The 25,175-nt window shown below is 37.7% G+C and overlaps 3 protein-coding genes across 3 annotated transcripts; 2 read left to right on the top strand and 1 right to left on the bottom strand.

Annotated features, from left to right (window-relative positions):
- Positions 1–4,432: 4,432 nt before the first annotated feature.
- Positions 4,433–12,651, bottom strand: ostf1 (osteoclast stimulating factor 1). The gene is made up of 10 exons (XM_072433926.1): positions 12,477–12,651; positions 8,637–8,683; positions 8,135–8,185; positions 7,936–7,999; positions 7,420–7,473; positions 7,198–7,305; positions 6,272–6,321; positions 5,858–5,936; positions 5,465–5,563; positions 4,433–4,742 (listed from the first exon to the last, which is right to left on the bottom strand). Exons 1-10 carry the CDS (start codon positions 12,622–12,624, stop codon positions 4,684–4,686), a joined length of 759 nt encoding a protein of 252 aa, XP_072290027.1. The 5' UTR covers positions 12,625–12,651; the 3' UTR covers positions 4,433–4,683.
- Positions 12,652–13,252: 601 nt separating this feature from the next.
- Positions 13,253–16,990, top strand: nmrk1 (nicotinamide riboside kinase 1). The gene is made up of 7 exons (XM_072433899.1): positions 13,253–13,415; positions 13,773–13,863; positions 13,946–13,994; positions 14,399–14,561; positions 15,199–15,270; positions 15,337–15,443; positions 16,896–16,990. The coding sequence occupies exons 1-7, from the start codon at positions 13,387–13,389 to the stop codon at positions 16,988–16,990; spliced, it is 606 nt and encodes a 201-aa protein (XP_072290000.1). The 5' UTR covers positions 13,253–13,386.
- A 2,666-nt stretch (positions 16,991–19,656) lies between these two features.
- Positions 19,657–24,642, top strand: LOC140347489 (gamma-glutamyl hydrolase). Its single transcript, XM_072433925.1, has 9 exons — positions 19,657–19,865; positions 19,937–20,051; positions 20,301–20,351; positions 20,454–20,538; positions 21,242–21,380; positions 22,581–22,687; positions 22,786–22,879; positions 23,430–23,567; positions 24,354–24,642. The coding sequence occupies exons 1-9, from the start codon at positions 19,703–19,705 to the stop codon at positions 24,470–24,472; spliced, it is 1,011 nt and encodes a 336-aa protein (XP_072290026.1). The 5' UTR covers positions 19,657–19,702; the 3' UTR covers positions 24,473–24,642.
- Positions 24,643–25,175: the final 533 nt, after the last annotated feature.

Below are 25,175 nucleotides of genomic sequence, written 5' to 3'. Positions count from 1 at the left end.
ATGAAGATAAGTTTGTTATCTTGGGTTCGGGAGCAGGGCCACACCCCTCTCACGTCCCTTCCTGCTGCTGTGCAATTTAGGCGTCCAGGTCACACATGTCAGCGTTTGTCAGCTTTGTGCCCATCCCCTCGACCCTCTTCTAATTATTATTCTAATTTATCTTCTAGATAAGATAAGCCTTTATTTGTCCCGCAATGGGGAAATTCAAGTGTTGCAACACAAAGTAGGTACAGAAGTAAACAACAAAAAACAAAGATGGGGGTACCGAGGCCCGGGAGCCTCAAAATAGTGATTTATGTTTCTCGTATGCCAATAAACACTTTGCATCGTAGCTGGGGGTGTGGTCCTTTCTAGTGAATCTACAAAATGCCCCAATAAAATTAAAAAAGAAAAGGGAACTTGATTAGTAATGAAGATAAAAATAATGTGTCCCTATGTTTATCCGAATCATCATAAACAGTACAAACATTATAGTGTAGCAATAAAAACGTAAGACTTAAGTTAACTTGAACTTGTGGGGCTTCGTTATGAATTTAAAATGCTGATCTGCTGCAAAATGTCCATCCATCCCTAATCTGTAAATTGTTATTCAAGCTGCGTCTTGCAAAATCGTGATCTAAGCTTTAAGAAAATGGTCATGTTTTTGTCTCGATATATCGCCCTGATATCCATATCACATTTTGTTGGCAGTAACTGGGAGTGCGATGTAGCAGTGCTTCAGTATTCCAGTCCAGCACCAATCTTCAAGCTTTTCATTCTTCTGTCTCTTCCTCTGTTTACTGCCTTTTTAAAGAAGGGGAAGATTTAAGAAGGAAAGAATAAAGTAAAACATAAAACAGCCAAGATGGGAAAAAACAGTGCTTTAATTTTTGCCTAAGTTACATGTTTACCTGATGCTAATACCCACATGATGTCAACAACAAGCCAAACACACAAAGAAAAGCTTTTTAGAGGTCACGCTCTTGTGACGTCCCAACAGTCACAAGAGCGTACAGTTTAATATAGAAGTGGACACGGGTCAGTTTTCTGTGGTTCAGATGAGAGATTGCAGATGTGTAGACCTGGTTTATGGTTAATATCTCTAACACACATGTACTTCTAAATATACTTCTAAAATGTCACTACTGTGTCAAAAAACGTATTAGGACTGCACAATATTGGAAATGATTGCAATATGGCTGTTCATTTCAGCAATTCTGATATTGTAATATTTGAATATATATTTGATACCATTTTTATTACAACTCAAACGTTAATTCCTTAATGTATTAGTCAAGCTCTGACTAAAAATAAATCTGACACTTCTGAGAATCATGAATCAAAATAGGCCATATTCAACATTTTCATTTTAGAAACCTTGGTGGTGTTGAAATATATTTAGTTAGTTGCAATATTGATTATTGCATCAGACAATATTGTGATTTCCAAACTTATTTATATCTAGGACTGGGCATTTCATCAATGGATCAAAGTAGAGTCATGTGAATTTGTCAATTATTTGGGAGTTTTTTTTTTAATTGAGAGTCTACAGTCGATCCTCTGTCAGTAAAGACGTGGTTTTGAGCAGAGATCAGACTTTAGAAGATGAAATATTAATAATAATGGGTTAAATGGCACTATAAATTAATTGGAATATAAATTTGTACAGTTTATGTTCATGAAATCATTACTACTAGCCATTTTTACTTGTTTACTGTTTTTGGTCGCAAACAATCATTTCAACATAATAGAATTCCAGATGAAAGTGAAGAACATGTTTGGGACGGTCACAGGCAGTGGTTTCACCACATGGTTCTTATCCAGTGACTGCGATTGATAACATTATTAAATGCTCTTGTTCTTATCATTCTTATCCCAAAAAAAATGCTTTTTGAAATGTATAAGCATTAGGTCATGTAAAGGGCATTTTCTGATCTAGAAGAATTAAGTTAAGTACAGGCTCTTAAATGGCAAGTTATTTTTTTGTACCAATTTTTAAAAATGATCAGGTTCAACATTTCATTCAAATATTGTGCATTGCCTTTTGAGTTTTATTGTCCCCCGCCTTCCATCTGAAAAACATGAACGCAACCTCTGGAATATTGACAAATCTGGAAGGATTTTGTACATTTCACGAGACTTGAACCACAGCATGTCAAAAAGCCTTACAAAAGCGTACACAGCATGTTTTACGCTCAAACGTGCCTTGTTGTTCAATCTACACAAAGCAAATCAGCGCTTACAAGCCGCTATTATTGTAAACATATTTTAAATGTGTTTCCGCATATCTGCAACAGTCCTTTCGCTCCTCTAATTCATTTTGATTTACAGTATTTTTGTAGCCTTTGAATCTCTGTATGCGGCCATCGTCTAGGAAGCGTGTATGTGTTTTTCTAGTTTTTGTACGCTTTCAATTTATCTCTATTGCGGCTTCATTTTTGTATTTATTACGGTAAACCCAAAATGCTTCCTTCCAAATCTAATGTGTTTGTATTTGCAGGCAAAGGTTCCTCAGTCATGCAATGTGAAGCTTTAGTTGGGCCCAGTGTTACGAGCCTACACCTACCTCCCCGACATAGTAGCTACGCTTTTGGTTTTGTTCAACTGCAGTACAATTATTGATTTGCATAGTGCTGTAACACCAAGTATACTGTACATACATGTGTAGAGGAGCAAAAACTAATGTACACAAAGAGTACCATTACTAAAGTTGAAGTAAACTAAATACTGACTGAAATGATTTAAGTACGTTAAAGGTTTTTGTGAATATACTACAGTACTCGAGTAACTGTAAGGAAGTAACATCTGATTTAAAGTTCGTCTAATCTGCCAAATTTTACACAATGCAAGGATTTTAAAAGAAAATGCTGTAAAAATAAAAGCAAAATCAGTGGAAGAACATTTAATATATTTGGGTTTTCAATATCCAGATACTAATCAAAACGAGATAAACAAGTATTAATACTGGGAAATAAAATCTCTTTAATTTAAATACTAGAAATACTGCTATTATTGTGTGTTGTCGTCTTCTTAGTATCAAACTAGTCTGAAATGTTTATATCTTGACCACACAAGTCAAGCTCAAGCTTTTGTCATTTAAAGAAATACTCAGTGAGAGTAACCGACAGTTTTACTCAAGAGTGCTGTTACTTCAAGATATGAAGTTAAATCAAAGTATGATAAAACTAATGGAAGAACAAAATCTTCCAAAAGCGACTCAAGGTGTTTAATTTTACTACTGCCCTCTTCTAATACTTTCTAAAAACGGTTTAGCTGGTCTTGCACTTTGCTGCCGTCACATCCTTCCCCTCATCTGGTTTGTAAATGCAAAGTTAGGACAAATTAACACTATCTTTGGTACAGCGGTGTGTCGGAGTTCATGAAATCATCTTAGCGGCGCCGATGTAGCATGTACTTGGATCACTCATGAAAGACGTTTTTAAATTGACCTGTCATCAACGTGCTGACTTTGTAATAAAGAAAACATTATCAAATGTTCTCCTGGTTCTTAATGTGCAAGAAAGAAAACATTGTTGGCATTTGTTACACAACTTCAGACGTATCTATTAATAACTGCTTTAGATGTTCCAAGCCTCCACTGGGTTATTTATTAGTTAAACAATTCCATTCTGGTCAGGCAAATATTCAAGATGAACTAGAATTGGGGTTATTTGTACCATTTCTGGCCTGTAGGCTTTAGGACAGTGTATATAATGTGAAATGTTGTCTCTACTGGGCTGCGAAACACTAGAGCCAGGGTTAAACCGGTCAGGAGGAGTGGGTCACAGTGGAGCACCCGGGGACCCATCTCCAGACTTATGTGCCAGACTTTCTCAGTTCAGGACCTCTACTTATTATGCGTGCCGGGAGAAAACTCGCCCGGACAAGGAGAAACCTGCAAACTCTGCTCAGAAAGAGTCCAACCAAAGACCTTTATGCTGCGAATCCTGAGATCTAGCCACTGTGCCACTATAACTACAGAACATTACACAAAAGACTCAAAACAAAAATGAAAAGTGTGAAAGGATAAATGTTTAATTTGGGAGTTACTTACAACCAGGACTTAAGACAGTCTTAACATCCATTAATGGCATGGGTTGTAAAAATGTATCAGATTTGTACAAAGAACGTTGAAACTTAATATACACAAGGCACTTTTATTAGCAGTAAACAGACAAATATACTCCCAGAATGAAAAATCAAAAGCTATTCAGCATGAGAAGACATTTTAAAAAGGCAGTTGATGACAGTACAAATTGGAATGATGGATCGCAGAGGTAAAACTGGTGAAGGAGATTAAATGTTATAAGTGAGAAAGCTTAAAACGTACATTTCTCCCATTAAGCTTTTAACATACTTTTACATTTCCGTTCCCCTGTTCAACCAACGACTGTGGAGCATATATATATATATATAAAACTTAGACACAGCCTTTGAGTGTAAAGCAGACACACATACATCTGCTCTGGCTCTTTAATGCACCGTCTAGATGTGCTGAATGTGAGCCGTGTTTGGAATGCGCTTTTCCGGTATGTACATAATTTATTCTACCCTCCGCCTACGCTAAACCTAAGTAACGCAAAGGCGGTAAAGTGTACACATAGACTACAATTCACTGCAATGGCGTTACGGATGGAGCCGGCGGCAAGTTCGTGTTATCGTTTGATAGCAAAAACCTCCAGACGACGTAACCAGCTCGAACCGTTAGTCTGAGTCCTCGTCGTCCAAATACTCCTCAGCGTTGCTATGTGTCCGAGTGATGCCTGAAAACACAAATGGAGAGCTTGAGTTAAAAGGGAGCGTGTGTAGCCTGCGCTCTTACTGGTTTTTAAACACTTCAGAACTGAACCCGGGCTCCCAATGCCTAAATGTGCAAGTATGCCTGTCACAATAATGGATTTATCGTTCAATAAATAATCTCTTCCTTTTTTTTTTTGCATTGTCGTTTTTTTGTAGTACCATAACATTTGAGCTGTAGCCGGTCAAATAACACAGTAAGTAACTACTATGATAGATAATAAATAAGTACTTAAGTGTTTAATTCTGCTTTTTATTTATTGCAGATGAGGGTTTAATGGGCTTGTCCTAATTTAGAATGAGTGGCTCTGAGGCATTGTGTAGTTTCAATATTATAGTTTATCATGACACGTTTGACTCCGAGCGGAAGTGTTTCCTGAAGTCCTGAAAATCAAGTTGAACGAACCAAGTCCTTTTGATTGATGGAAGTCTGACAGCTTGTACCAAAGTAACATTTAAACTACTGTCAGAAACTCATGAAACGGCTCAAAATCTAGAGTCACAAACAGATAAAGAGCGTGTTCTCAGCATCCGCCCTCAAAGAAATCTCCCACCCAAACAGCCAACGGCACGTGAAAGCAGCATCCGTCACGTTTATGAAATTCGAAATAAAACTTCTACGTACCCTGCCTTTCAGAATCTGTGAGGAATACCTGGCAGTAAATACATTTGGTCATTTTGTACTCACTTCCTCCCATTTTCCTCTTCAGAAGCGACGCACTCTGGGCGTTGGTGGCCATCTCTGAAGCCAGCTTGTTCTCATTGTTCTTGATGTCTGTCCGTGCATCTGTAATAAGAGATTACAACAACAATTCAAACAATTCATCAGACTGTTAAAGTGAACTATTTTGTCCCCATAAGCACTGGGGATGGGGTCTTTTGAACCAATACCGATATCTGATATTTGGCTTGCTGATGTGGCCCAATATCCATAAAAATAATAATGGAATGTATTCATCTGGGATTTTAAATCATTTCTGGCATGATTGTCTGAACATAGGTCCATATTTTTAGCCTGTGAATGAAAGCGAAGACGTCCTTGCTTTGAGGCAATCTACATGATTGTTTTCTTAATACTCACTCTTGTTCAGCAACATCTCCACCAAGTCGGCGTAACCCTTCCAAGCAGCAGCGTGCAGAGCGGTGTCTCCGAGTTTATTCTACAGCACAGAGCACAGTCGCGGTTATGTGGGACCACAATTCAAATCTGCGCATCACATGATCTGTCACAATACAACTACGGCCCCGTTTGCGTGCACTGCACACACTGATTGTTGTCGGATTTACGGAGTAATCGGATTCTCGAAATGTCACGCAAACGGTTACGCTAAAGCTTTAAAATGCACACGGAGACGAGCGGCTGACAGAGCTGTGTAACTTTAAGTCTAAGTTTAGGACGTGACATTTGATCCTTGAAGAGCTCGTGGTGTTAATGCAGGTGTAAAGAGAACAGGTAGACACATTAACTGTTAAAAAGAAGTTGAACCGCGCTGACCTGTTGGTTGAGTTCCACGTTCGGCTGGCTTAGCAACGCCTCCACCACATCTTAAACAGAAGAAGAGAAGTGTTGATGGTTCAAAGTTCAAATGACACATGACACATAATCACAAAAACAACGACAGAGGAACTAATGGAGAAGAGTCTAACGCAAACTTCCAGCTCCAACTGAGTGAACAATGCTGTTGTGATCAGATATTTTTGATTGCAATTTCCTAAACACTGCTATTACATTTGTGACTGTGGTTTGATCGGGATTCTGTTGTGACTGCATTAAATAGGCTTCATATTTGAGTAAAGGCAACTAACGGTAGGGCTGCAACAATTAATTAATAATCAGAATAATCCTGACTAATCTACTATTAAAACAATGATTGACTATTTTAATACCGTTATCTGGACTATATTGACTAACACATTGCCAGAAGTCATTTTTAACAAAGAAAACAGCATTCTTAAATCAAAATGGTAAATCACATTGAGCTATTTTTGATCATCATCAATAATAGTTTGTTTGTAAACATTTTTATCTATTTTTACCCTATTTACCTTGTTAAAAATAGTAAAATAAATCTCAATGTACCAGAAAAACAATCACTTGACTGGTCGACTACCAAAATAAAGGTTAGTTACAGTCCTAATGACCAGCTAAATTCACAAGAATCACATGCATGTCAGGACATGGCCCGTGTTAACGTGCAGACTTTACAAAAACATGCTTTGTAGTTTTGTTACTGTGACCATTCAAACTGCAAAAACAGCAATAAGATATAACATATTTTGAGTGCGAGTAATCCTGCATCCTTATAATTTCCACCTACCTTGCTTTAGCATAACTTAAGCGCTTTGCATTGTGTACCGACTTCAGAATGCTTTTGAGAAACTACTTTCAGCTCAATTATATTTTACAGTCTGCATTTTTACCTTTGTGTCCTCCATGGCATCCCCAGTAGAGGGCAGTGTTCCCAGCCTTGTCCAGACCATTGATTCCCACTTTGTTCTCCAGGCATTCCCGGAGCCAGCTCAGATTTCCTGTTTCCACACACAAATGTTTACGGCTGACAAGATTTTGGGTCACAATTCGAAAAATAGCTACTTTGGGTTTGTAAATGATTATTACCACAAACAGATTTTAAACTCTTGTACCTCTCTTGGCTGCCTCGTGCATCGGGTTGTCGATGGATTCTGCGTTCTCAGCCACTGCAATGACAAATCGATTGAATAATTCAGTAAAAGTCCTGCAAGTTCAACCGTAGTAGATGTGAATGTATATGTTGGTCCAATCAATTAGTCGGCTAAAAAGGTACCAAGGAAAAAGCTCTCAAAACTATGCAATATTCCTATGATCTGACCGTGTATTTGACACAAGCTGCACTCAGAAGACACCGACTGCACGGAGGTTTATGCAAAAACAACTATTAATAGGAAACAGTGTATGTATTATGTAAAGTGTCACTCCCAAAGTCACAAAACTCACTCCACACGGCCTAGAGTATCGAGCCAATTCCTTAGTATCGAAATCGACTTTGAAATGTTACTATTAGTGACAATACTCTCAGGATAGTATTGCCTTGATTTTATTGTGAAGCACTTTAAAGCACTTGTAAAAGGCTCTATAAATAAAGGTTGATTGATTGATTTGTGACGTGTCGTGTGACTTGCCGTAGTTGCTTGGTATAAATCCCGTCCTTCCTCTGCATGTTCCCTTCCACCAGTTACTGTCACTCTGGAGAGACCAAAAGGTAGACATTTTAGAACTGCACCAAGTCAATGGTTTGAGTAAAATCACACGAGAAATTCAAACCAAGGAAGAGTTTAGAGAAGCAAAATGTAGGCAAAGAAAGCAAACTGAATAACCTACTGTGTCAGAGACGTACAGGATGTCTCCCTCTTCAAAGTACAGTTCAGCCGTCTGTAAAAAAATACTGTTAATATCATGAATTGAATGTGACTTGTTTTAAAATTAAGGGGAAATTAAATCAATCAAACAATCAATCACAATTCATGCCTTAAGATTTCAACAAATACAAGTAAATAATGCTGTTATATTATGTTATATTTATGTTATATTTCCTTGTCAGAAGTGTACGACAATAAAATTATCAGGTTTTAGTTCCACAAATGCAACTCAAAAATTAAAAAACAGACAAAGCTCTAAAATTAAGTCAGGCAGAAATGTTTTTAAATGATCTTAATAAACACATTATTTATAACCTGAAGACAAAAAGCTGAAATAATGTGTATAATGTGTATGATAATAATTTAATAGAGTGTAAGTTGAACAGAAAGATACAGTGATAGGATATTTTCTATTTCTTTTCTATCCCATTATATCCAATTGTGATATAATGTAATAAACATACCGATCTGGGGTCAAAGGTGTACAAGGCTCTGAACACCTTCACTTGGCCTGAAAATGAAACAACAAATGCATGAGAAGATGTACAAAAAAGGCAAAGGCTGATACGGCAATTAAAATTTAAATAAAAATCGGGATCTGATGTGTCAATCTGCCATTTTGGTTTTGGTTTTACTGTGATCCAAGCCGGGTCCAGGTCCAGATGACGGAGGACATTTTTGGCATCTCTCCCACCGAGGGGTGTCAAGTTTATTAGGTTTATCGATCATTGTGATTATTTTGGTCACAATATAATCGTGAGAACCCAAAAATAATAATCGTGACAATTTTAGAAGCAAACATTTTTATTTTTTAGTCCAATCTATCGTCCGAAAAATAGATATTTGGTTGTTTTGGTCAAATTTAACTTTATTTTGTCTTTCGGAAAAGCAACATTTCATAAAGCCGGTCACAAACTTGAGGAACAGTAACATGAATGAAAGGAAGTTTAAGATTTCACTAATGTTTGGTTGCAATAATCGTGAATAATAGTTAAATCGTGATGTTTCTTCTCACAATAATCGTAACAGAAACATTTTATATCGTGACCCTCCCACCCTTAAATACAGACTTTAGGGTTAAACTGAGACATCAAAACTATTCATTTTTGTGGAATGAAAAGACTTACTGCAGAAAAGTAGCACCAAATGCACGTGGGCATGATTGTCATGGATACTGAAGAGCTCGACTGGATGAGGTTTGACCAAAAATGACACTACTATCTAGGTCATACCACACATAAACACATGCAATATGAAAAAAAGTTAGCGACAAACAACCTCAAAACCCGACCTCTTTGACGAAACACAAGCAGCTTGTCTGTACATCAAATCATCAAAACGATGAAATAACAATCAAAGTTTATTGTCTAATTGAATTGCTCTTGATGAATCGTTCAGACTTGAATAGGTTGCCTGGCACATTACTGGAATGTGATTATTAGCGTGATTGTTGCACTGTTGCTTCATGTAACTGAGAGAGAAATACAAAGGGCATTTACCGTCAGCTCACTAAACTATATTGGTTACAAAGAAAAGCTAGAGACTTTTTCATCTCGAGACTCCCATGCCTAAATCAAACGTAGAGGTATTTATTGCGATATTATACTTTTTCCACTTAAAATGCCTGGACAAGCCTTTGGTGCAAATACATTTAATACAAATAATAAATAATGGAGGAAAAGTTGGGTTTGGGTTTTTTCACTGTTGCTGCAGCAAAACAATGCATTTAAGCAAAGGAGCTTGTAATTTGAGATATTGCTGACAGCACAATAGGATACTACAATATTTTGGTAATTGTCACATCCCCAATCATGAAATATAGTCACTATTCTATTCTATATACTACTACAACACTAGTGACCATGGTTCTTTCGCTCCGTCTCTCCAGCAGCCATCATTCGCTTGCTGCAGTGAACTGCGCCTTGTGTTTCGCTCGCACACACGGCCTCAGTGTTTGTGGAGCGGCTGCACAAACTCTGCTCTGTTAAAACACGACATGACTCCTCTGCAGGCCCCGTCACGTCTGTGCGCACAAATGGGCCTGTACTGGGCTGGCTATAAAGATCCCCCTGCATTCTTTAACCATTCAAACACGCAGATTAAGACGAAAGCTCAAGGGCATTATTGAAAAAAATAATTACTCAATATTTTGCTGTAAATCAGATGTATATCATCCACTGCCGTTTCTATTCTTTTTTATTTTTTGCAGCTTTTTGACCAGTGTTCTTGCAGGCTTTAAATATTAAAATATCTTGTTGTTTTTTTCTTGCAAATGTCAGCCACCTCTAGACTACACCAAGTCTCTCAAACCTGGTCAAGAACCACAAGAAAGCTTTTATACCAAATATTAGCTTATTTTTTTGCGGAAATACAAACAAATAAATTATTAGAAAATCATGTCATCAGTGGAAATGCACCTATGATGAAACTTTCAGACCCCTCCATCATTTCTCAGTGGGAGAACTTGCAAAATCGCAGGGTCAAATACTTTCCTCATTGTATACAAAATCTAATATTGAGTATATCGTCTATAATCAAAATCATCTCAAAAAGAGACGCGTAGAGAGAAACGTAAACTGTAATATCCTAAACAAGAGTAAAAAGTTATATTTCCTCACTTTTCTGGTAAATTGACGTCCATTCACGTCTTTTGCAATATGTGAACCTCAAACATGATTTACAAGCATATTTTAACACATTCCTCAAGATTTGGGAAAATATCGTGAGCCTAAAGTGATTTTTGTCAATATCATCCACAGGAATATACAGGGCACATTTTTAGTACAAGATTTTTTTTTTGTCGACTACCATATTTTCTGCACAAGAAGTCACACCTTTTTTCATCGTTTTGGCCGGGGTGCAACTTATATGTGATATTATTCATCATTTTCACACTGACAACCACAAGAGGGCGCTCTAGGCTCTAAGCGACGCAGAAGAAGAATCTGCACTTCCTCTACCTTCAGATTTTGCAGAATTGTTTAGAAGTGACACAGAGGAAGAAGAATTCAATGGATTTAGTGATTTGGGGTAAAACTGATGCTTTGGTAAACTTGTTAGCATGTTCTTTATGCTATAGTTATCTGAAGAACTGTTCATATGTTACGTTAACATACCAACCACAGTTGGTTGTCTGTGCGTCATGTAGCTGAAGGGGTTATGTTAGCATACGTACACCTGTTCACCATGTTCTCTAGTATGTTATTATTTTAAATTGCATTTCAAGATGAAATGTCTGTTCTTGGTCCTGGATTTTATCAAATACATTTCTTTTCTATTATGAATTTTTGGGCTGGTGCGATTTATACCAGGAATATACGGTCCATAAATCTAATTTATGATCTACTACCCAACTCTGCTACTAATTGCATCATGTTTCTAGTCTTAAAATAGTCTATTACTAAGGGCTGGAACTAAAAACATAATCGCTGACTCGTCGATTTTAGTAGTCGATGAGTCAAATAATGATTTCTTTAAAAAATACTTTTTTAACCAATGAAATGGTTGCAATGCAGTACCTAAATGTTCTAGATAGAGAACATGTACAAAATATGAACAAAAAGTACTATTGAAGAACATAAAAAAAATGTTCATACTTTTTTTGACATTTTGATAAATTCCACCATTTGTTATAAAAGTTATTTTCTTTTGTGTTTTAAGAGAGCTAACAGAGCCAGTTAACAATAAACATTACACTACACTATGTTGCAGCCTTATTACTGACACTGTTTAACACTCATGTCAGTGGTTTAGTTTGCAAGAATCAATAATAATCATCATCTGTCAACATGTGTCTCATATTAAGATTAGATATGATCTGCTAGTTTCTAATGCTGAAACATAACACTGTGCATGCTGCTCTGTTGTGTCCACCATTTGCATGATTCTAAATGTGCAGGACAAGGACCACAGGTAGATCACAGGAAGACAATAAAATAAAACACAAAGAAAAGGGGAGAAAAGTGCAGTTTATCATGAATGACATCATTGTCCACTTTGACGTTAGAAATGGGAAGTTAAAAAGGCCTGCTGCTGCTGCTAGGAACTGAATCCAAAAGTTAATACAGAAAAGTCCTAGTAAGGATCTTTTTGTTTTGCTTTTAATAAACAGTCGGTAACCATTGTATTGTCTTCTGTTTGTAATTGTGTTGTCTTCTGTTTTGTCATTGTGTTGTCTTCTGTTTTACGCGCTTTGACACGCGCCCATTGCGATTACGCCGCCAACAAGGTGAGTTTTACCCTTCCCTTTGCACAAGTTTGACATTTCAACAATTATTCATTATTCAAACTGCATTTTGTCTTACCTGGTTTGGCCGGTTTGGGAGGGGGCTTCGACATTTGTAAGTTAAAAAGGGAGGAAACAGGGATCCTGGGGTTATTCTGTAAAGAAACGTCGCTGGACTGTAAAGTTTTGACTCGCGATGAGGAAGTTCGCACTACGCCAAAGACCATGCGGAAAGGTAAGACTGCGCATGCGCTGGACCTGGCTGTCATCGGTCCTATCGTTTTACATTCATCACGTCCAAAACTATTTATTATTATTTCACTATCAAGGAAGTACTAAAGCTGGAGTACACAACACATACATACATAAATAAATCAGACGTCTACATGCTGTCTTCGTCTAATTATTAAACATTTCATCTTCAAGAAAGAACCATGTGAGTCACTAAATGACACTAGAGACATCACCCCGCTTTCAGTTTTGTGTCTGAAAAAGCTGATATAAAACTGTGTTAGAGGCCAAAAAATCGATGCATGTCAATATTATCTAGGAATGAGTTAGAAAGGTTTAAATACCTACTCTCTTATTTCACTGTTTGAGAATCAGTTAGGTTTACCCCAGCTTTAATAATAAATAAGTGTTGATCGACGGTGGGCTATAACCCTATTGGTCTGCACGAGGTGGCGGTGCATGTTTCCAGTGCTCTCATTGGACACTTCCGCTCTGGTGGATCATCCAGACGAGGCGCAGCTAAACTCGAACGCGCCGACGCAGATGTGACGCATAACAAACTTTCACATCTGTGTTCCATCTGCGCCGAGGGGCGGGGCCTTGTGACGCAGAGTGTAAACAGCAAATCAGACGAGATCAAAGAGGGAAAAGCGGGCAAAACTTCTGGATTTAGGAACTCTGCGAACGTGCAGTTTGTTATTGCATTGTTACAGTGTATGTAGGTCAGTATAAAGCAATCGCAGACAGAAGAAACTAAGATGAAGACAATTATTGTGGGGATTGGAGGGTAAGTAAAGCAAACATATGTGGTCTTGTGGTCTGGAGGTCTTTGACCTTTTTCAGATGACATACTTTCTGTGTTACTATGTCAACCCATTGTCAGTAGCATAAGGAATTTGCTTCTATGCGTGTAAAGTTTAAAATAGGCTAATTCTGCCAGTTTTCAGTACATTGTCTCATAATGTAACTTCAGATTATAAATTGACCTCAGGACAGATTTAATCAACAGTCTGCATGTGACACTAGTGTTGAAGACTGATAAGAAATGTCTCAATGTTTACGTCCACATGCTTTATATATTTTTGAATGCTTATTTTGTAGGATATATAAGTGAATGCGTTTAAAAAATAAGTTACTGCTCTAGGATGACCAATGGGGGGAAATCTACTCTTGCAACAAGGCTGCACCTGCAAATAGCTAACAGTTGTCTCATTGCTCAAGATGCATACTTTAAGGTATAGTCTGCTTGATTATGATCATTTTATGATATGATGTTGTGGTTCTCACTGATGTTTGTGCTGTTGTTTTTTTGTCCAGGAGGATTCTAATGTGCCTGTTGATTCAAACGGATTTAAGCTTTATGATGGTAAAGTTATTGTCAATTGTTGATATTGGAGTGGGGAATATATAGACAAACCCAATTATATATTTGTCTTGTTAAAATAACAAATATCAAACTGCATCAGAAACATGCTAAAATGTCTTGCTCAAGGACAGTAAAACTAATGGTCTGTATTTTTATTAAAAATGAATAAATAACTAAATAACTTGAAAAAAACTGTATTCTTTCTGTGAGTGGGCTCGCCTCTCCACAGATCTGGTGCTACCTGCTGGCACCCATGGAGATAAGTTGGAGATAAATTTATTTATTTTCTTTTTGACATTTTTCCTATTACTGGAACATATGTACTCCATATTTGTACCTCTACAACATGTTTGTTTATTATTGAGTGCAACAGAAACATGATCTTTTGTCTTTGCTTCGTTCAGTGCTTGATGCTCTTTACATGGAGAAGATGATGAATAACATGGAGTTGTGGAAGAGAGACCCAGAGAGGTTTATGAAAGAGATAGGCTTGAGAACCACACAAGAGTCTTTAGAAAGCCAGGTGTTTGTGCTGATCGTTGAAGGCTTCCTAATATTCAACTACAGGTAATAATCATAATAATTATAATAATAATGACACAATGGATTTATAAAGCGCCTTCATAAAGCACCTTCAAGACATCCAATATTGATTCACTCCATATTCTGTGTGTTAAGCTACCACTATCGCCACTTGTACTTATATTTGAAACTTCTTACCGTCTGGATAGTGAATGATACAGACGCACCAAAAATCTGATCATCATGTGATTTCTGGAGTTGTCAAATGATTGAAATGCCATGTAAACAGTTCATCTGATATGAGTCATTTCATTTATTTCTGATTGTTCAAATCTGTCCAGGGTGTACCCTGCCTAAGGCCCAAAGTCACTCACTGGGATAGGCTCCAGTCATCCCGCGACCCCTAATGGGAAAAAGCGGTAGAAAATGAATGAATGAATACAAATAAATGTGATGATATATTTTAAACTGTACTTTGTCTTCCACATGCAACAGTTACTCTAAAAATCCACTAATAAACTGTCTCACTGCCACACATCATTTGATCTCTTAGTGGAACTGTTCTGTTCAAGCTTTGTGTTGTTTTGTATTGTTATGTTCAATGTGTTTCAGATCACTGTTGTTTTACTGTGTTTACATTTACATTCAGTCATAAAAGTTGTAACTTCGTCCACATTTACAGGCCAATGAATTATTTATATGACAAAAAGTACTTCATAGAGATACCATACAATATTTGCAAGAAGAGACGAAGGTAAGAGCGCATTAAGTGTATTAATTAAAGAGTTTAAGACGTGCCTCTGAATCTATTTTTTCTTAGTACTCGCGTATATATGCCCCCGGACCCTCCTGGATATTTTGATGGACAGGTGTGGCCAATGTACCTGAAAAACCGCGAAGAAATGGAAGCTATGATGTCGGACATAGGTGAGGTTTTAAATAATTTAAACAAAAACCCTGACTGACGGTTTATATACAGTGCATCTGTAAAGTATTCACGGCGCTTCGCTTTTTCCACATTTTGTTATGTTACAGCCTTATTCCAAAATAGTTTAAATTAATTATTTGCCTCAAAATTCTACAAACAATACCCCATTATGACAAAAAATGTTGAGGCAAATAATGAATTCAGTCCTTTTTGGAATAATGCTGTCACAACAAAATGTGGAAAAAGCGAAGTGCTGTGAATACATTCCGGATGCACTGTATATTAATGTGGGTGATATTGTTTACTAAAAGGTGCACTATGACAACGTTCATACTTCAGGTCCTGATGCTCAATTCAGAATTTTTCCCAAATCAGATTTTTCTGTAATGCTGGCTCACAATGCAAATAAAATGTGACTCAAATCAGTTTTCATGTGTGAACGCAACAGTCACAAAGTGTTTTACTGTGGAGAGGAAACGGGACAAACCAGGAGTTGTGCTGTTGTCACATTTTAAGATAGACTATAATGAGGAAGCTTCATTTAGTCATCAAGCCTATTGGTCACACTTTACAACACCAATTCAGTTGTTTTGCTGCTGTTGTCTGGCATGCATTTGAAGGTTTCATTTGTTTATTTTCCGACTGCAAACACTTTGCAGATTTAGTACCAGATACGAAAGTGGTCTGGATCGCATTTGAAAAAAAAATGATTTGGGATGTTAACACTCATTTAAAAAAAATTAGATCCAGGTCACATCTGGGGCCTGATTCGACCGGTAGAGTTAACGAAGCCTATGTACTGTAACTTTATGATGGAGGGTCTGCTACCTGCTTGTCTCCATGGAGATGCTGTGGCATAGCCTGAAATGTTCTACAATAGGGGATTAAACATATCTGTGTGCATCTATTTAATAACAGGTCAAAATACCTATGCGGGCAGGTTTGAGTCTCCACAGATATGACCTGGAACTAGGCCTGGCGGTGTCACCTGCTTGTCTCCCTGGAGACAAATACTACAAATGGTGTGAAATACTGTGAAACATCAGAATCATAGTAGGTTTTATTGCCATTGTTAGTGACCAAAGTGACCATTCACAGGAACTAGGAACGGCAAAGGTGCAACATAAAACAATGAATAATAATGTAAAATATAAACTATAATAAAATAAAGGCATCCATAAAAAATAAGGTGTCAACTGAAATAAAATAAAAGCAGAGCATTCATGCAAGATGTATCTCCATGGAGGCAAGCAGGTGGCAGACCCTCCATCAGTAAACATAAACAGTGCAAAAGCTGCAAAACGAGTTGCTAAAAGGTGAAACTTGAACCTCCAACACAACATTAACAGGCACATTTGAGCAAGTTTCTGCAAATATAGGAATATGAAATAAAAACTATTGTTATTTTTTTGTTAATTAATTTAAGCATAAAATGTGCCCTGATTTTTCAGTATTTATAGATGGGCTGCAGGAGAAGGAACAAGTGTTGGATTCTGTGTACAAGGATGTTATGAAAATCATAGAGGAGCTCAGAGGTAAAAGATAATACCATGAACTGTTAATTTGCAAAATAATTATTTTTTCTGTTTTCTCCACAGAAAAAGAATAAAATTTGAAGTAGCATCATTGACATTTTTTAACATATTTATCTCCATGGAGACAACGAGCCAAGTTTCAAGTGAGCTATGTAGTGACACTTAAGTAGTAGTAGTATGCATGTTTTTTAAGGTATTTTTGAGCTATAAAAACACATGTTATGAAATAATTGTAAGATTACTGTGCTTAATGTTATACTATGAGACATTCAGGAAAATTCAAGCAATAATATCTCCATGGAGACGAGCAGGTGGTGAACCTTATATTGTTCATGAGATTTATAGATTTAAAATTACGTTCTAAAGTAACGTATCATTACATTTGTCTAAAGTAGAAGTACATGGACTTCTGTAGTCAGAGAAGAAAATGTCATGTAATTGTTGGGTTTTGTCTCCCCCTGGTGGGTGACTCATTTACTGGAAATGCTGCAGTCGAGTTATGGGTAAATTAAATATAATACATTTCCATTTTGGGGCACCTAGAGCAAAGTTATGATTCAAAGACACAAAAACTAAATGTCAAGAGCCAGACATAGTGACACAGACACCCTTTTTTCTAATTGAAGTATTCGATAGGACGATATGATATGATTTAAGTGGATGGTGTCTCGCATCATATTTTCAAAAAAGGCTCCAAAACACTGCCCTATTACATGGTCGGACCAGTTGTGAAAACGACATCAAGTCTTTGCAATGTTCTGGTCTATAACTGCATTTAACAATTGGTTATTATTGCTTCAAACGTGTTTTCAAAGATAAATTGTTCTATTCCTGCTCTTGTGCTGTAACTTGAACCAGGAAATTCAATTCCACTTATTTTTGTAATGCCCAAAATCACAATTGCCTCGATGTGCGACAATGAAACAGAGAAACAGATTAAACCATGTTCACTGGAGTTTAGCTCATAGATAACTGTCCAGCATAGGGTCAAAAGTTTAATGTTTTGTACAATTGTTAATCTCATTAAAATGCACCCCTCCCCTCCCGTGACGAAATCTGACACCTGAGACGTCATTGGCCCACAGCAGCCAATCAGAAGTGGTATATGGAATTGGGTAAGGTCAATAAACTGCTATCTGACACAAAGGGCAAATGGGGTCAAATAGATATACAATTACATATCGGAAAGGTCCTGGATTCAGAAGTAAATGAAACAGTGAGGTGTCACACCCAGGACAAATAAAAAATGTACAGGTGGATTTATACACACTGGATGTGGAGCCGCTCACCTGACGCAACTGACGCAACTGACGTACATGACGCGCGCAGCGAAGCGCACCAACCTGACCAGGCAGTTTGGGGGGAATGACAGAATAGGCTTTTTGTACTGCAGCTACACAATTCCCTTTTTATTTAAACTGGGAGGCTACTCTGTCTTTAGTTCTTTATCAGTTCAAAACCCTATTCAATTAAAACCGCGAAAGTGACAAACCACGTGCGATGCGTCCAGCTGACACCGCCGCGTGCGCAAAGTGGTTCAACTTCTCACTAACGTCTTAATCATGTTTTTCATAAATGCAAAAGAAAGTGTCTCGTTTTCTCAATCTGTTCTGCAGAAGGGCAGGAGAAGGGCCCGGGTGACATGGAGCAAATTTAGGGACAGGTTTTCACCAGAATACAGAATATTATATGATTTTTGTTTAAAGTTTTTTGGTTGAAGGCCCCAGACCCAATTTAGGATTCTATTTATGCAATATTTATAAAATTGTATTTATTTTAACAAACATAAACTCAATAGTCACTTTAAGGTTGTATTGCAGAAATCAAACCCCTATGTATTATTTACATGTGCCAAGTGGGTTGGGGGCACCACATTTCTACTTATGGCGCCCAAATAACCAGCAGCAGCCCTGAACTTCATGCTTCAAGTTGTTCACTTTGTCTTCAGGTCTGACCTTGACACTTAGATCCTTAGAGAGACTATAGACTTTAGAGATGAACACTAACCCTAACCCTAACACCACAAGGTATGCACTTTCTATTAACACACGAGCTTTTGAGACTAAACCTGAATGTTTGTTTTTATGTGTTTGTGTTTAAATGACACCTTCAGGCTTATGTTGGTTATATTCCCAGTTGTGAGTCTAGTAAAGCACTTAAAGCACACAGGCATCAGTGTTACTGCCTGTTGTATCTGTTATGCCAGGCCCAGGGTGAGTTCATCAAACATCTTGATTTGAGCTGTCATAATATGTTGGCCTGTATTGAACTGTCTGTGGTCAGCATTAGTTCATATTCTTCAGTGTTTACTATATTACAAGCCAACACAATATTTAATCAAAGTGTTTTAATGAAAAATAAAGAAACAAAGACATTAGCCTTTATTTCTTAAATACTGTTGTTCATCCTCATAATAAAAGTATGAGCCCCAGGGCCTACTGATACCTAAAGGCGGCCCTCTACTATTTGCTTCCTTCTTTTGCCACAGAGGAAACCACGCAAAGACTTGTTCGACAGCATGGAGTCTACATGTGTCTCAATAATCTTGAGTAATTACACAACAGGTCTTTCCGTTCAGACAACAAAATCTATCTGGATCTAAATCCTTCCAAAACTCCCTGAGGTCGGCAGTGTTCAGTTCAGTGGTGGCCTGGCCTGACCGGCACATGCAGCACTTGGATATTCCTAACTTCCTGTTTTAAGTCACATCCTTTTTCGTCAGAATGTATAAATACCTTTGCATGCTTCAGAGCGCCAAGAGTCACCTGGTTATTTCAAGAAACATGTTGAACAACTTGGCTGCTGTTACCTGCCTGCTTTTTGCAAGTCATGTTACAGCAACGCCGGCAAGATTTGGCGAAAACACAAATAACAGACCAGTGATTGGTAAGTGAACATAGACTTCTGCTAAATAAGTAATGATAGATTTACGTGAGTAATCCTGTTTTGTTTCACAGGCATTCTGACCCAAATAGTGACTGATGATGTTATGAAGCCTTATGGAAAGACCTACATACCTTCTGGATATGTAAAGTACATAGAGTCTGGAGGCAGTAGAGTTATGCCAGTCAGGTGGGTCACTAAGTTCAGTAAAACGGTGGGTTCCCAAACTTATCACCTCCAAAGTAATCATAGAAACAACCTGGGACCCACTTTAGAATATAATTGGAGCTTGTAATTATAGAAACAAAGCATCTCAAAGCTCTTTTAAGTATTCGTATTTATGTATTTGAGTTGTTTATTTTGTTCGTTATCTTTATATTACAATACTTTCTTGTTTCGGTGTGCTCTATAATTTCCTCCTATGTTTTCCCCGCACAGAGTGACTTATGATGCAGAGTATTATGAAGACATTTTTAAGAAGATAAATGGGTAAGTGGTAGAATGTCAACAAAATTCGCACCATGCTAAAGTGATATGAGCAACAACCTTTTATTTTTCACTTGTTCCTGGAAACCATGTCAATGCGTATAGCCTCATTCTCATTGGTGGAGCTGCAGATTTGATGACATCTGACTTTGCCAGGGTGGCCAAGATCTTTTTCAACCTTGCCCTAAAGGTTAGACTTTCTAAAGATATATACTAATCTATAAATGTGTTCAAGTTTACATCCTTGTGTCTGGTTAGGTTTTCTTTTGTTTGCCCCATCCATTGTTGTTCAGATTACTTCCTTAAGCTAATTTGATGACTGAATATTGATTACTTCTTCTAAAAGTAATCTTATTACTACTGATTACTTTATTTAGTAATTAGATTGCAGAATACTTAAGTTAAAAGTGAAATCTTCCCACTCATTAAACTTTGTTATTGAAACTAATTTACAATAAACTGCAGAGTATTCAGCGTACAGTCTCCAGAAACATAGTTGTATGTGTTTTGGTTCACAGCTGATCTGCTTCTGTCACCAAAAGATAATGCTGCATGTTCTGCCTGTTTATCTTTTTTAAATATTTTACAAAACAGTTCTATGGATCACACACTTTTTTGACCGGGAAAAAGTAACAAAATGTTATCAGGGCTAGTAACTGTCATCTAACTACACAAGTTGGTGTTAGAGGACTGCATAAAAAGCCCCCATCAAGCAAAACTTGCACATTTGGCCAATCATTCATCTAGTCCTAAACAAGCCTAGCACAAGATCTTCAGAGGGGACCCTAGGCGCTGCAGCTGCCCACTGACAGGTTGCCCCAGTGGCACTGAGGGATGGGTCAAATGCAGAGAACAAATTTTATGTTCAACCGTAACCTTATTTTGTGCTATAGGCCAATGATGCCGGGGACCACTTTCCCATCTGGGGCACGTGTATGGGAATGCAGGAGCTGTCTGTTCTTGTAGCCGGGAAGAATCTGCTCACAAAAACCACAGCGGAAAATGAAGCTTTGCCTCTGAACCTTACAGCAGGTAATATCTTACTTCTGCTTTTATAGGCAAGTTGATCCGTAGAGGGAAAACACACAAAGTACGGTAATTCAAAGTATAGACCACAATACAAATACAGATTTTAGCTGCATAAAACTGAAACGCAGATTCCCCATGTTTAGTCCTGACTCTGGCACCAGCAGGAGGCCGATCCATGTTTAGTCCTGACTCTGGCACCAGCAGGAGGCCGCTCCATGTTTAGTCCTGACTCTGGCACCAGCAGGAGGCCGGTCCATGTTTAGTCCTGACTCTGGCACCAGCAGGAGGCCGCTCCATGTTTAGTCCTGACTCTGGCACCAGCAGGAGGCCGGTCCATGTTTAGTCCTGACTCTGGCACCAGCAGGAGGCCGCTCCACGTTTAGTCCTGACTCTGGGCACCAGCAGGAGGCCGGTCCCTGAAGTCCTCAGAGTCCGAGATGGTTCATATGGCATTAACATATCCGAGATGTACTTTGGTGCTAGTCCATGGAGAGACTTGTACACAAGCAGAGCTGCTTTAAAGTCTATTCTCTGAGCCACAGGAGCCAGTGCAGAGACCTGAGAACAGGACTAATGTGATCATACCTGGTTCTTGTCAGGACCAGAGCAGCAGCGTTCTGGATGAACTGCAGCTCGTTTAAACAGTCCAGTGAGCAGGCCGTTACAGTAGTCTAATCTACTGGAGACAAACGCATGGATAAGTCTCTCCAAAACTGGTTTTGACACTATACCTTAGATTCTGAGGCACAAGCCTTTGATTACATAGTGTCATAAAATATGTACAAATATATGCACAATATGACAAATTATTATTGCTCTTTAGGGAGTGACAATTAATTGAAATTGAGTCTATAAGTTAAATATCAATATCATGTAAGCTGTTAAAATGTATGTACTCAATCTGGCCAGCTGGTGTCAGTAGAGACAAACTTACTGCTTCCAAAAAATCGACTTGCTATGTTGCCTCACAAACACATTTTTTAAGACAAATAAACATTGTGAGCTTATTTCAATGTTTGAACAGATGATAATAAGTACGTTATTACTACTACAAGGTTTACTTATTGAATATTTGACTTTTTGTATGACATTTCTACTTCAAATTAAGATTCATTTTCTGAATACAAGTAATTTTAAGTATTCTAAGTACGACTCTACTCCTTTTGTTCAAATGCAGTAAACAGCACTGTATTTAATTTGCAGAAGCCTTTATAAGCAGGATGTTCCATGACTTTCCACCAGCCCTGATGAAAGCCATCGCTCAAGAGCCTCTGACTGGGAACTTTCACCACTATGGGCTCACAGTAAATGTATGCAAGCATTTTCACCATTCCTCTCATTGCAGTTCATCATTTGGGATATTTGTCGGGGTTAATTCAATCTTGTGACAAAACATCTTCTCTTTCAGACTTTCCTGGGGAATGAAGATTTGAACAACTTTTTCACCATTTTGTCAACAAACATCGCTGACAACGGAGCCCACTTTGTCTCCACAATAGAAGGTTTGAATGTTCACCATTTACAATTTGAGTCGTTTAATAAGATGGAGGTCACGGCAATAACAGAAACTCTACGGAGATGTCTGTCTGTGAATTGTCCAAAAAGAAAATCTACAAATGTTAGACCTCATCTCTTTAAGTTTGGGATTAGCTCAATATCAAATCCAAGTAACTTTTCTATCCATTTCCATAGAGTAATTCAGGTGGCCCCATCAGGCTATGTTACAAGCCATATCTATGGACTGTATGTTTTTCAAGGTATTTCTGAGCAAGTAAAATGCCTGTAGTTTCATAAACGAAAGATAGATGAGTTTAATGCCATATCGCAAAGCATTCCAGGCAAAGCAATAACCTCTCCATGGAGACAAGAAGGCGGCAGACTCTCCACAGCCAGATGAAACAAAACTGGGCCAAAACATTGTCTCTATTTGCCCAAATGAACTGCAGTAGGATAGTAGGCAATGATGAATGGAGACAAGCAATCAGCGCTCCTTTAACCATAATCCAATTATACTGTTTTTTAGTTCATAGTTTTTATTTTATTTTATTTCAGCCAAGAAATATCCCATTTATGGAGTACAGTGGCACCCTGAAGTGAACCGCTTCAGTTGGAACAGCAAGGATAACTTCCCTCACTCGTATCACGCTGTTCAGGTGTCCAGTCTGCTGGCTGAGTTCTTTGTCAATGAAGGTAAGACAAAAATAAAATACAATTTCAATAGTACCTGCTTAGAATGCTTAGAACGTTAACGAAAGTTAAAGGGACCATTTCATAAACATACAATTGTGAAAATGAAAAATGAAAATAAATAGTTAACTAAATAACAGTAACAATATAATAAATAAATAAATAAAAGCAATAAGAGATAAAAACTATACAAAAATGAAAGGCACAGAGGACCAGAGAACTCCTGGAGTGTTAAAAACCAGAGAATAAAATGAGAGCGACTGCATTGGCATTTCTTCTACGTTGTTCCTCTATCCTGTCACTGGTAATTTAGTGATCTGTGATAGTGATAGTTATCAAGTTGAACTTGAAAAAATGAAATCATTTTTAATCATTTCATACCTTTTAGCCAATCCAGCTTCATTTTCAGATCACCTTGCAAACATGTGGTTGACCAAAGTGCTGTACACAACCCTGGAGATGAAACAACATCATAATAATGATAAATAAATACTCTACCAAACTAAAATGAGGAATAAAGCCACATACACACATGGGATTACACATGTTCCAGACTCTAACAGCGTTTATCTCAGAGCAAAGGTCAGCACAATTTACGTTCATAGGGAACAATTGGTCAACGTTACATCAGCAGAATGAGCATGTGCCATAATGTTAACACAAAAACATGATCATTTATCTTAATGCATAGGTCAGAACCATTTGGGTTGAAGCGATGACGCTGCTCCGCTCATTTCCACAATACAGTTATTAGATACTCTCTTCAGTGTCCACTTGTGCTTTGTTTAGGAAGGAGAAGCTTGCACCAGTTTGAGGATCCCGACGAAGAGGCCGCGGCGCTCATTTACAACTACACGCCGGTCTACACTGCCAATTTCACAGGGTACGAGCAGGTCTATTTCTTCTGACGCACAGAGGAACGTGTGAATGAGAATATGTTAGTGTTGTTTTTTTGACGCAGCTGTCAGCGTGAGTCAGTGTTGATGACAATGTATTCCTGTCACAGAACAGCTATTTTTACACCAGCGGGCAGAGACTTTTGCCAATAAACTGTTAACTAATTACTTTGCCATCATCATCATGTTTTGGGACATTTCCTCATTGTAGTTAAAGGTTGTGTGTATGAAAGGAAACTGCTCACATTACAATGAGTTTGGGGTAGATTAGAGGATATGCTAAAAAAAAAAAAAGGAAGGAAGGTGTTTACGAGCAAAGAGCTGCAATAACCAGAAAAAAGACTGAATTACAATTTGACAACATCACCAAAATAGCAGTTTGTCACATGAGTCGGATCACATCCAACAAGCCCCTGATAAAAAAAGATGAAAGAAGAAAAGCTACAAGTCGTCAGATACTTTACAAACATGTGTTGTACAACTCTGTTCAAGCAGAGTAAAATTAAGGTTGCAAAATGATCATGTACACTGTTGTATTACCCTTGCATCTTTTTGTATTGTTCATCTATTCAAAGTATTTTTTTTATATTCTAGTAATATCGCTTGGATTTAAGTATATTTGAATTTTTTTTTTGCATATTTCTATTCTCTTGCTTTTCTTGAAATGTGCATTACAACACTGTAATTTTCTCATTGTGTGACAAATTAACTATAC

The sequence above is a fragment of the Eucyclogobius newberryi genome, unplaced genomic scaffold (genome assembly GCF_026437365.1).
Source record: "Eucyclogobius newberryi isolate DKJ021-1_F unplaced genomic scaffold, fEucNew1.0.hap1 SCAF_6, whole genome shotgun sequence".
Lineage (NCBI taxonomy): Eukaryota > Metazoa > Chordata > Actinopteri > Gobiiformes > Gobiidae > Eucyclogobius > Eucyclogobius newberryi.
The sequence above is the reverse complement of the archived record's forward strand: the minus strand, read 5'-3'. Positions and strand labels throughout refer to the sequence as shown.